The sequence below is a fragment of the Canis lupus genome, chromosome 5 (assembly GCF_048164855.1).
Source record: "Canis lupus baileyi chromosome 5, mCanLup2.hap1, whole genome shotgun sequence".
Taxonomy (NCBI): Eukaryota; Metazoa; Chordata; class Mammalia; order Carnivora; family Canidae; genus Canis; species Canis lupus.
The window spans coordinates 18,623,642-18,635,784 of NC_132842.1; the positions used below are offsets into that span (position 1 = coordinate 18,623,642).

Genomic DNA, 12,143 nt, shown 5'->3' on the forward strand with positions numbered 1-12,143 from the left:
ATTTCATTGCATCTGTATCTTTGGGGTAAATCCCCAACAGTGCAATTGCTGGGTCATAGGGCAGGTCTATTTTTAACTCTTTGAGGAACCTCCACACTGTTTTCCAGAGTGGCTGCACCAGTTAACATGCCCACCAACAGTGTAAGAGGGTTTCCTTTTCTCTGCATCCTCTCCAACATTTGTGGTTTCCTGCCTTGTTAATTTTCCCCATTCTCACTGGTGTGAGGTGGTATCTCATTGTGGTTTTGATTTGTATGTCACTGATGGAAAGTGATGCAGAGCATTTTCTCATGTGCGTGTTGGCCATGTCTATGTCTTCCTCTGTGAGATTTCTCTTCATGTCTTTTGCCCATTTCATGATTGGATTGTTTTCTTTGTTGTTGAGTTTAAGAAGTTCTTTATAGATCTTGGAAACTAGCCCTTTATCTGATAGGTCATTTGCAAATATCTTCTTCCATTCTGTAGGTTGTCTTTTAGTTTTGTTGACTGTATCCTTTGCTGTGCAAAAGCTTCTTATCTTGATGAAGTCCCAATAGTTCATTTTTGCTTTTGTTTCTTTTGCGTTCGTGGATGTATCTTGCAAGAAGTTACTGTAGCCGAGTTCCAAAAGGGTGTTGGCTATGTTCTCCTCTAGGATTTTGATGGAATCTTGACTCACATTTAGATCTTTTGTCCATTTTGAGTTTATCTTTGTATATGGTGAAAGAGAGTGGTCTAGTTTAATTCTTCTGCATGTAGATGTCCAATTTTCCCAGCACCATTTGTTGAAGAGACTGTCTTTCTTCCAATGGATAGTCTTTCCTCCTTTATAGAATATTAGTTGACCATAAAGTTCAGGGTCCACTTCTGGATTCTCTATTCTGTTCCATTGATCTATGTGTCTGTTTTTGTGCCAGTACCACACTGTCTAGATGACCACAGCTTTGTAGTACAACCTGAAATCTGGCATTGTGATGCCCCCAGATATGGTTTTCTTTTTTAAAATTCCCCTGACTATTGGGGGTCATTTCTGATTCCACACAAATCTTAAAATAATTTGTTCTAACTCTCTGAAGAAGGTCCATGGTATTTTGATAGGGATTGCTTTAAACGTGTATATTGCACCTGGGTAACATTGACATTTTCACAATATTAATTCTGCCAATCCATGAGCATGGAATATTTTTCCATCTCCTTGTCTTCCTCAATTTCTTTCAGAAGTGTTCTATAGTTTTTAGGGTATAGATCCTTTATCTCTTTGGTTAGGTTTATTCCTAGGTATCTTATGCTTCTGGGTGCAATTGTAAATGGGATTGACTTCTTAATTTCTCTTTCTTCAGTCTCATTGTTAGTGTATAGAAATGCCACTGATTTCTGGCATTGATTTTGTATCCTGCCACGCTGCCAAATTGATGTATGAGTTCTAGCAATCTTGGAGTGGAGGCTTTTAAGTTTTATATGTAGAGTATCATGTCATTGGCGAAAAGGGAGAGTTTGACTTCTTCTTTGCCAATTTGAATGCCTTTAATGTCTTTTTGTTGTCTGATTGCTGAGGCTAGGACTTCCAGTACTATGTTGAATAGCAGTGGTGAGAGTGGACATCCCAGTCTTGTTCCTGATCTTAGGGGAAAGGCTCCCAGTGCTTCCCCATTGAGAATGATATTTGCTGTGGGCTTTTCGTAGATGGCTTTTAAGATGTCAAGGAAAGTTCCCTCTATCCCTACACTCTGAAGAGTTTTGATCAGGAATGGATGCTGTATTTTGTCAAATGCTTTCTCTGCATCTAATGAGAGGATCATATGGTTCTTGGTTTCTCTCTTGCTGATATGATGAATCACATTAATTGTTTTACGAGTGTTGAACCAGCCTTGTGTCCCGGGTATAAATCCTACTGGGTCATGGTGAATAATTTTCTTAATGTGTTGTTGGATCCTATTGGCTAGTATCTTGTTGAGAATTTTTGCATCCATGTTCATCAGGGATATTGGTCTGTAATTCTCCTTTTTGGTGGGGTCTTTTCTGGTTTTGGAATTAAGGTGATGCTGGCCTCATAGAACGAATTTGGAAGTACTCCATCTCTTTCTATCTTTCCAAACAGCTTTAGGAGAATAGGTATGGTTTCTTCTTTAAATGTTTGATAGAATTCCCCTGGGAAGCCATCTGGCCCTGGACCTTTGTGTCTTGGGATGTTTTTGATGACTGCTTCAATTTCCTCCCTGGTTATTGGCCTGTTCAGGTTTTCTATTTCTTCCTGTTCCAGTTTTGGTAGTTTGTGGCTTTCCAGGAATGCACCCATTTCTTCTAGATTGCCTAATTTATTGGTGTATAGCTGTTCATAATATGTTTTTAAAATCGTTTGTATTTCCTTGGTGTTGGTAGTGATCTGGCCTGCCAGGTCTGTGTGGAGAGGTCTGCTGTTACCCTAATACTCCTCCCCATAAGAGTCAGGGATTTCTTGTCTCTTGCTGCTTTAAGGATCTTCTCTTTATCTTTGGAATTTGCAAGCTTCACTATTAAATGTCGAGGTGTTGGACGGTTTTTATTGATTTTAGGGTGGGGGTCTCTCTATTTCCTGGATCTAAATGTCTGTTTCCCTTCCCAGATTAGGAAAGTTTTCAGCTAGGATTTGTTCAAATACATATTCCAGCCCTCTGTCCCTTTTGGCTCCCTCAGGTACCCCAAATAAACGTAGGTCTTTCTTCCTCAGGCTGTCGTTTATTTCCCTTAATCTATCTTCATGGTCTTTTAATTGTTTGTCTCTTTTTTCCTCAGTTTCCCTCTTTGCCATCAACTTGTCTTCTATTTCACTCACTCGTTCTTCCACCTCATTAAGGCTCGTCGTTAGGACTTCTAGTTTGGATTGCATCTCATTCAATTGATTTTTAATTTCTGCCTGATTAGATCTAAATTCTGCAGTCATGAAGTCTCTTGAGTCCTTTATGCTTTTTTCTAGAGCCACCAGTAGCTGTATAATAGTGCTTCTGAATTGGCTTTCTGACATTGAATTGTAATCCAGATTTTGTAACTCTGTGGGAGAGAGGACTGCTTCTGATTCTTTCTTTTGAGGTGAGGTTTTCCTTCTAGTCATTTTGCTCAGTGCCAAGTGGCCAAAAACAAGTTGTATTGGGAAAAGGAGAAAAAGAGAGGAGAGAAAGAAGGAAAGAAAAGAGAAAAAGAAAAAGAAGGAAGAAAAATTAAAAAAGAGAAGAAAAAGAGAAAGAAATAGAACGGAAAAAAGGGTGGGGGGAAGCAAACAGAAATCAAGAAGCAAAAAACAAAAACAACAAAAAACAAACGGAAAAAAAAAACCCCACAGGGATGTATCTTCTGATTCTGTATACTTTAAGTCCCTTGACTTCCCCTGGAACTTGTCCGTCTAGGTGGTCTTCTGGGGGAGGGGCCTGTTGTGCTGATTTTCAGGTGTTAGCACTTGGGGGAGCTGCTCAGCCCCCTGCCAGGTGCAGGGCTCAGTGGGGGTTGTTTACCCCGTGAGGGCCCCGGAGGAATAACCGCAGTGGCGGGGCCAGCTCTGCAGCCCTGGAGTCAGCTCCCGCAGTAGCCCAGGAGCTCTCCGTCTGCAGGGCCTGGAGGCTCCAGGGCGGGGCCGCTGATCTGCTCAGCTGGGGCAGGAGCGTCCTTGCTGTCCTGGGCCCTCCTGGCCTCTGCCCGGGGGAGGCCGGATCCTGAGTGTGTCCCGGCGCCCTGTGCTCCGGGGCCTGCGCTGTTGGATTTGAGCTCCCGCCCCGCAGCCCCCTCTGCGGAGCCGCCCCTGAGCCCCCAGAGCTGCTCCCGCCCCGCAGCCCCCTCCGCGGAGCCGCCCCCGAGCCCCCCCGAGCTGCTCCCGCCCCGCAGCCCCCTCCGCGGAGCCGCCCCCGAGCCCCTCCAGGTGCTCCGGGTCCCGCCGTGCGCGCTGCAGCCCTTGGGGAGCTCGGCGCACTCTCCTGGGCGCGCAGTTGCTGTTACTGTCCCCGGGAGCCTGAGGGCACCCCCGCCCTCCTGGGTCCTGCTCCACCTCCCTGCGAGCCCCTTTCCGCCCGGGAAGGTCGGTGCAGCTCCTGCTCCTCCGGGACGGGGCTCTCCTGTCCTGGGGACACTCGCCCCGGCCTCAGCCCGGCTCCTCGCGGGCCCCTCCCCCTTGGAGGCCTTTGTTTCTTTACTTCTTTTTCCCCGTCTTCCTACCTTGAGAGAAGCACGAACTCTTCTGACTGTTGCATTCCAGCTGTTCTCTCTTTAATTCTCAGGCCGAATTCATAGATTTTCAGGATGATTGGAAGGTTTTCTAGGTAATTTGGTGGAGACAGGTGATTTGGGGACCCTACTCTTCCGCCATCTTGCTCCTCCTCCCCTCTTTCTTTCTCTCTCTGATCTGGCATCAGTGGTCTTAACCACATTTGGTGAAATAGGGGAATGACCTAGAAGTAGTAATGGGCCCCAGAGATCTGGCTCCTGGTAAGTCCCCCCTGATGAATGCACATCAAATCCCGTCCTGGTCCTTCTCTGGTTCCCTGCCTCGGGGTTCTTTTGAACTACTTGTTTCGGGTTTTCTTAACCCATTTGCTCAGGCTTGGGTAGCTGAGCTGTGGCAAGGGCCATTACAGCTTGTGAATGTGCCTCTGGAAAAAGGAGTGGGTGAGAGGAAAATGGGAAGCCAGGGTCCACATACGGGGAGATTCTCTGGAATCTGTGTGTACGAGACAGGGACTGCAAAGTCTATCCCCTCCCAGAGCCCCCTGGGAAGAATAGCGGCTGGCTGGTCCGTCTTCTTTTAGTTATAAACCTGTGATAAGAAAAACATGAATTTTCATTTTAACACCTCCTGGCACATGAGTTTGTTAAGCTCAGAGGAAAGATGGCCACTGAATGGTTCTCGAATTCCTTCCTCCCATTTGGTTGCCTCCAAACAGGGGGCTTGCTTTGGTTTGGCTCTCCTAGCTTGTCTAGGAAGCCCTGTGGCTCAGGCAGTGAATCACCTCTCAGTTGGGGGGAAGAACGAATGCTAACAGAGGTATTCTGGGCTTCAGGTAGTCATAGTTTTATTGCTTCTGTGTTCTTTCTGAACCTTTGCCTAGGAAGATGGTGATGCTTCCTTCTCTTCTCAGCAGAAACCTATTAGGGCATATTGTGAATCTATGGTGCAGAGCGCTGAAAAGTATCCTCAGAAAAAGGCTGTTTTGTAGGAAGGAGAGACAGGACATGGAGATAAAGGAATGTTAGTCCAAACTTTAAACTGACCATCAACACTGGTGGTGGTGGTACACTTCTGTCTCTACCTTCCCCTCCCCCTGTTTGTCACATCACCCATGAGGTTAATGTGGCCGCTCCTGTACCATCCTTGGTGCCTCCAGAGCCACTGGCTCCTGGTCCTCCTACCTCAATGAGAAACAAAAGGCACCCCTAGCTATTGAGCTACCTCCTTATGGGATTCAAAGCTACTTCCTTATGAGGTTCAAAGTACCCCCAAAATCAACATGAAGGGGTCCTGAGGCTCCCCTGGACATAAACTGCCCACTTCAGATTTCCCCACAGGAGGCCAATTAAAACTGATAGTGGGGGACACCTGGGTGGCTCAAAAGTTGACTGTCTTCCCTTCGGCTCAGGCATGATCCTGGAGTCCCAGGATCGAGTCCTGCATCGGGCTCCCTGCATGGAGCCTGCTTCTCCCTCTGCCTGGGTCCCTGCCTCTCTCTCTCTCTGTCTCTCTCTCTCCCTGAGTCTCTCATGAATAAACAAATAAAATCTTAAAAGGAAAAAAAAAAAACCTGATAGTGGGAAACAAATTGATTCGCGGACTTTTTAGTGGACCTAGATACAACATATGGCATTAAAGTTAATTCAAGATTGTCAGCCTAATTAAAATACACATGTCTTGGGCAGCCCGGGTGGCTCAGCGGTTTAGGGCCTTTAGCCCAGGGCGTGATCCTGGAGACTCAGGATTGAGTCCCACGTCGGGCTCCCTGCATGGAGCCTGCTTCTCCCTCTGCCTGTGTCTCTGCCTCCTCCTCTCTGTCTCTCATGAATAAATAAATAAAATCTTTAAAAAAATAAACATGTCTTTAGAGTTATCAGCATTAAATATAAAACTTTTATTCTACCAAGGTTTATTAAGGTTTACTAAAGTTCACATTCTACCAACGTTTACTAACGGTCATCTCTATCTGTCAGCAAACAGAAGACTTAATATGATAGTTAATTTGATGTGTCTCATGAGGTTTTCACAGGTAACTGTTAAGAGCAAGTAGGTTGAATAAAAAAAGAAAGGAAAGTGTGAAGCTTTCAGATTCATTGTTAACCTAAAACTTTAAAGTTTTGGTAGGTTAAATGATATATTGGTTTGAACTCACTGGATATCTATTTTCCAACAGGACAAAACACTGAAACATTAATTACTCAACATGGGTTTATCTGTTTGTGGCTTCTTATTACAAAGAAACTAAAGATAAAATTAGGGCTGCTAGTAAGCATATTTTATGCTTGGTCAAAAAAACTATATTATGGTAAAACGTTTCCAGAGATTATGAAGTACAGTCATAAATTTCCAATCTAAAAAATTCTGATGTAGTTCACAATCGCTTACTATCTAGTTTTTACTAGAAGTTAAGGTTTCTAAGCATTAATAATAAATGTAACTGAGACTGCTAGAAATAAGGGGAGTAAGTCTGTATGCAAGGAAAATAAGATGTATTTTGGTAAGAAAGGTACGAGGAATGGGAATATATTTTTGTTGAGGAAAAATAGAGTAACTTTGCTTTAAAATGTGACTGGTTAGAGAGAAGGTGTAAGGCAACATCTGAATGAAAAAGAAAGCTGTAGAAGGTTTGTGAAGGGGAATCTTTGGAAAAGCATTTATGCATGGTCAGGACTAACACTGGAATGAGTGTTTTAAAAGTACACTCATATAAGACTAAGATTTAGCTTTTCTGTCAAAAAGATAAAGTTTTCTTCGATTTTTGGTCTGCTCTTGTAAGAAGTTGTAAACAAAAGTTCTCATTTTTTTTATCTGCTCAGAAAACCAGAGTTTCTATGTCTTGGCCTTTTAGGTCTCTGATTACTTAGGAAAGTTAAAACTTCTCAATAGTAAAGGAGCTAAGTTTTGCTACCAAATATTACCTCTTTGATTAAATAGATAATGAAATACTATTTATAATGATCTGTAATCCTATTTAGGTATGTGCTCTAAAACCTGAGGTTTTTAACAAATTTCTTCAAATTCTAAACAAAGTCTTCTTGACTAATTAGGCCTATATGTTAAGTTACGTGGTATGTTGAGTTAGATGGGAATCACTGTCAAACAAACAATGATAAACTGTCTTAGGTTATATCCTATGGGTAAATGCTATAACTGTTCTAGAAATTATATGAAATCCCTAAAGTTTTAATACATCCCGGTAAGGGGCTGGAATGGCAAAACCACTCCTCAAAAGACAGAGTGTACCCTACTCCATAGGGTTAGCTAAGGGTTATGGAAAGGTGGCCCTCCCTTCCTTATGATGGGATTGGACAATGCACTTATGACGTTATGATGGATGCCTGTATCTCCTGGGATGTCTACCACTTCCCAGTGATTCCTCATAATTGCGATATTGTTAAAGGTAGGTATTAGGCAAAGAGGTTTTCTTTATTATTTTATCAGTTAGCCATATAGCTGTCCCAGAAGCCACCTCTGTTGATGTAGAATTACAAGTAGAGGCTTTGGTCAAGCATACAGCAGCCATCTTTAATCAAACTCAGCACACAGTCACTCTCCTAAATGATGAAACCACATGAAGTCAAAAAGTCGTCCTTCAAAACCAGATGGCTCTTGGTATTTTGACTGCAGCCCAAGGAGGAATCTGTGTTCTCATTAAAGCAGAATTTTGTATATATATTCCAAACTACTCAAAGAATGTGTCTGAAGCCATGAAAGATTTAAATACATCATCATTATAGATGCCCTGGTTCTAGATCCTTTTAGCAGTCGACTAAATTCGATTCTTCCTAAATGGAAATATGCTCTGCTAAACACTGCTATACTTCTTGCCGTTTCTCTTTTTGGTTGTGGTTAGACTTTTTGTATTTGTCAAGCAGGAGCCCATGCTATTCATACCAGCATGGAGATACCTTACTGTATATTTCAGGAGAGACTCAAGAAATGAAATTCTCCTACCCTGTCAAAATCTTCCATTCCAAAATCCCTATGTCATCCCTGATCAGTAGGAAGTAGCTACAGGGCAAATGACCACTATCCCTTTTCCCTCCATAGAAATAAAATGGTATTTTGACAGTGGGGATCTGAAAGAAGACTTCGCCTCCATTTTTTTTTTTTAAAGTAGGCTCCACCCTACTTAAGCCCCACTGTAGAGCTTGAACTCATGACTCTAAGAACAAGACTTGAGCTGAGATCAAAAGTCAGTTGTGTAACTAACTGAGCCACCTAGGTGCCCCAACTTTACCTCTATTTTGATCTATCTTTTAAACTTTTTTTCTTTTAAGATTTATTTATTTTAGAGACTGTGTGTGCGTAGAAGTGGGGGAAGGGGCAGAGGGAGAGAGAATCTCAAGTAGATTCCCTGCTGAGCCTGGAGCCAGATCCCATGATCCTGAGATAATAACCTAGCCAGAATCAAGAGTCAGATGCTTGACTGAGCCACCCAGGAGCCCCTAAACACCTCTTTTAACTCAGGCAAAAGACCTGAGGCAAAGTATCCATCATGGAAACCCAAACTGCCCCTCAAGCATTAGCGAGGGCCCTGATACCAGCAAAACCCTGCATGATTGACTCCAAGACAATGATCGACCTGCTCTTTACTGCCCACCTGCATATTCCCACCGACCTGTGTCCCACATGTCTCTTATATAAACCTAGAAGTATTTTCAGCACTTTGGAGACAGTCTTTGAGATGTTAGTTCACATCTTCCCAGTGTTGGCCTCACTGAAATAAATTCCTTTCTCTCTCTGCCTCTGGATTTTGTCAGTGGTAAGTGCCCAAGTCTGGTCTGTTTGGGACTCATAGAGCCAGGTGCTCTTGCACCCTTGGGCTCCAGTTAAAGAAGGTTTGGGTCTTGAAGAATTTAGGTATGAATCAGCTCCACTACTAAGTAGCTGCATGAGCTTGGGCAAAGTAACTTACTTCTCCTCTCTGTGCTTCAGTTTCTTTGGGGGGGCGGGGAGGGATAATATGAGTATGTACCTCGTACTCATGGTGAGGACTGGATGAAATAATAAGAGCATAGCCCTTAACTCAATGCCTGGCAATACATTTTGGTTACTGTTATTACACACGGAAGAGGAAGGATAGGACCCGCATGAGAAAAAGATAGACTAAAAACTCGGTTGGGACTGTTTGAAAGCCATCAGGAACTGCAGAGCGTGATGAAACATTACAGTTAGATTTTACTGGTAGAGAAACATAAGTAGTAAAAAGGGGTATTTGGTTGTCATTGAAATAATACAATTAATTAACTCAAGGCTGGAAAAGTCCAAAGAGTAAGGCAACATGAGTAGGGAGAAAAGCACAGGACAAAGGAACTGGGGATCCTCACTGGCTTACCACTGGACAGGTCAACATTTAGCATCTCCAGTTGAGGAATATCTTGAGGGCAACCCTCCTGTTGGGAGATACAGAGGAAATCTCTGAGAACCAGGCGTAAGAAACGTAAGGAATTCCAAGCAGGAGACAGAGAAAGAACAGTCGCCACAGTATGAGAGACATCACAGGGCTTTAAAAAAAAAAAAAAAAGAAAAAGACTATATGTTCCTGCCAGGAATGTAAAAATATAGTGAGAAGACCAGGCAGTAGTTTGTCAGAAAGTAAGGCCTGAGGCCCCCAGGACAGAGTCCATGTTCAATCCAGAATCAGGTGCCAGGAGCTCAAAGATCAACAGGCAAAAGGGATTTAGGGCAACTTAAAAGCATACAATTAAGCTCTTCACTGAAGATTTCAGCCAGATGAATTTTAGTTCAGTGATTGCAGACCCAGAAAACAAGCATTCATGTAACGCAGCATCCAAAATACCTGAGATCATTCTGTGACTTGGGGCTGACAAAAGAATGCTGTGATACATATTTCTAGGAGCATAATTTTACTAAAAGGTAGTCCAGATGGTCCTGTGGTATTCTGTCCTGATAACCCTTTAAAACTTAGAGATATGATAGTTAGGGTCATATCACTCAACTTCAAGGAGACTGATTAAGATACACCAGTGCCAAGTGGCAAATTGTATCTGTGAGAGGAGTTGAAAGCTTTGGGGGAGTTGTAGCTTCACTCAGTGGGGTAAGCACACTATAATCTGACTCCTGCACTGATCACAATTAAAACCTCTGGGCAGCACACAGCAACAACTTGAAGACTCTGAAAAGCAAACAAAAGCAGGCAGATGTAGAAGGATGTCAAACCTGGAGAGGTGATCCCCAAGGGGATGAAGTTTCCCTGTTTTTCTTTGTTCTTGGGCTTTGTCCAGAGGACGAGTCTTCATTCAGAGCTTGAAGAGGATTGTGCTAAGACCTCATAAAAATTGTGGGCTCACCCCTAAGCTGTGCAGAAGTGAGGTAAACCTAAAGAGCACAACTAAGATTTAAACCACTGTATGACTCTCTGGCTAACACAAACATCGTGTGCAAGAAAGAGACCCAAAGCAGCACAGCAAAGACCTGAAAACTGAACTGAGGCAAAGAGACTATGCCTAATCAGGTTGACAGCCTGCTAAAAAATTTAACGTTTTCCAGAGGAATATAGTAAGATCCAAAGTCTATACAAAATAATGTTGAAAATTTCTAGGATACAGAAAAAAATTATTCAATGCACAAAGATGATGGATTCTCAAAAAAAAAAAAAAATACAATCGATAGATGCCAACCACAAGATGAGCCAAACATTGGTATTACCCAAAATGATAAAGAAGCTATCTTAAGCTTCATGAGACAAAACTAAACACACCTGAATGTAAAAATCACATTCTTATCAGATAAACAAAAACTATGAAAACAATTGGTAATTTCACAATTGAAAAAAAAATAAAATATATGAAATCTAATGATTTGGTTTGTAGGTTACATAGCAAAACAGTGATGATGAAGGTAAGAGTCAGAGACTTGAACAGACCAAAAGAAAATGTCAATTTTGAAAAACAAAAACACTAGAAAAAAAAAATAATCAAAACTCAGGATCCTGTGAGACACTACTAAAGACTCTAACTCATGTGCTATTGCAGTCCCAAAAGTAGGGGGAAAAGAGGTTAGGGCCCAAAAAACCCCCACAAAAAACAAACAAAAAATTCAAAAAATAATGGCCCAAATTTTCCAAAATTTGGTGAAAGTCATAAATTTATAGATTTCAGATGTTCAGTAAACTCAGGCATATTAAACTCAAACTAAAGCACATATAGATACATCATAATCCAACTGCTGAAAATCAAAGATTAAAAAAAAAACATCAGAAACAAATAATAATTACATGCAGAGGTAAAGCCAAAAAATCAGCAGTTATATTAAAGTCAAATAAGAAAAAAATAGTAGTGAAATAACCCAAAAGAAGGCAGGCAAGAAAAACAAAAAAAAAATGAAGTAATAAACAGAAAACAAAAGTAAAATAAAAATAATAGACCTAAATTCAACCATATGAGTTTATATTAAATATAAATGGTCCAAACATACCAATTAAAGATGTAGATTATCAGACTGAATAAGTACAAGACCCAAGACTATGCTATCTGTAAAAAATGAACTCACTTTAATAATAAACACATAGATGGGTTAAAATTAAAGGACAGGAAAAGATACATCATGAAAACAATTAGCAAAGGATAACTTAAGTGGTGGCTATGTCAAATATCACACAAAGCAGATGTCAGAACAATGAATGTTACCAGGGATTAAAAAGGACATTTCATAATAAGAAGGTAATTCATTAAGAAAATATAACACTTCTGAATATACATATACTTAACAGAGCTTCTAAATATCCTAAGTAAAAGCTGACGTATGTGAAAAGAGGAATAGACAAACCTACCACTATGGATAATTTAACACTCCCCTTTCAACAGTTATCAGAACAAGTAGACAAAAAATTAGGAATACGGAAGTCCTAAATAACATTATCAACCAACTTAACATATATCAAACACTCCATCAAACAACAGCAGAATACACTTTTTATAAGTGCACACACAACACTTGAGGACACGGACCA

General features: G+C 41.6%; 1 protein-coding gene across 1 annotated transcript in view; it reads right to left on the reverse strand.

Moving 5' to 3' along the window:
* Positions 1 to 9,506: 9,506 nt before the first annotated feature.
* Positions 9,507 to 12,143, reverse strand: part of LOC140633128 (MAGUK p55 subfamily member 7-like) — a 140,161-nt gene continuing 137,524 nt past the window's right edge. Inside the window, exon 11 of the mRNA XM_072825151.1 lies at positions 9,507 to 9,564. Within this exon, the coding sequence (XP_072681252.1) occupies positions 9,518 to 9,564 (47 nt within the window). The 3' untranslated portion in view covers positions 9,507 to 9,517. The remainder of the gene's footprint in view (positions 9,565 to 12,143) is intronic.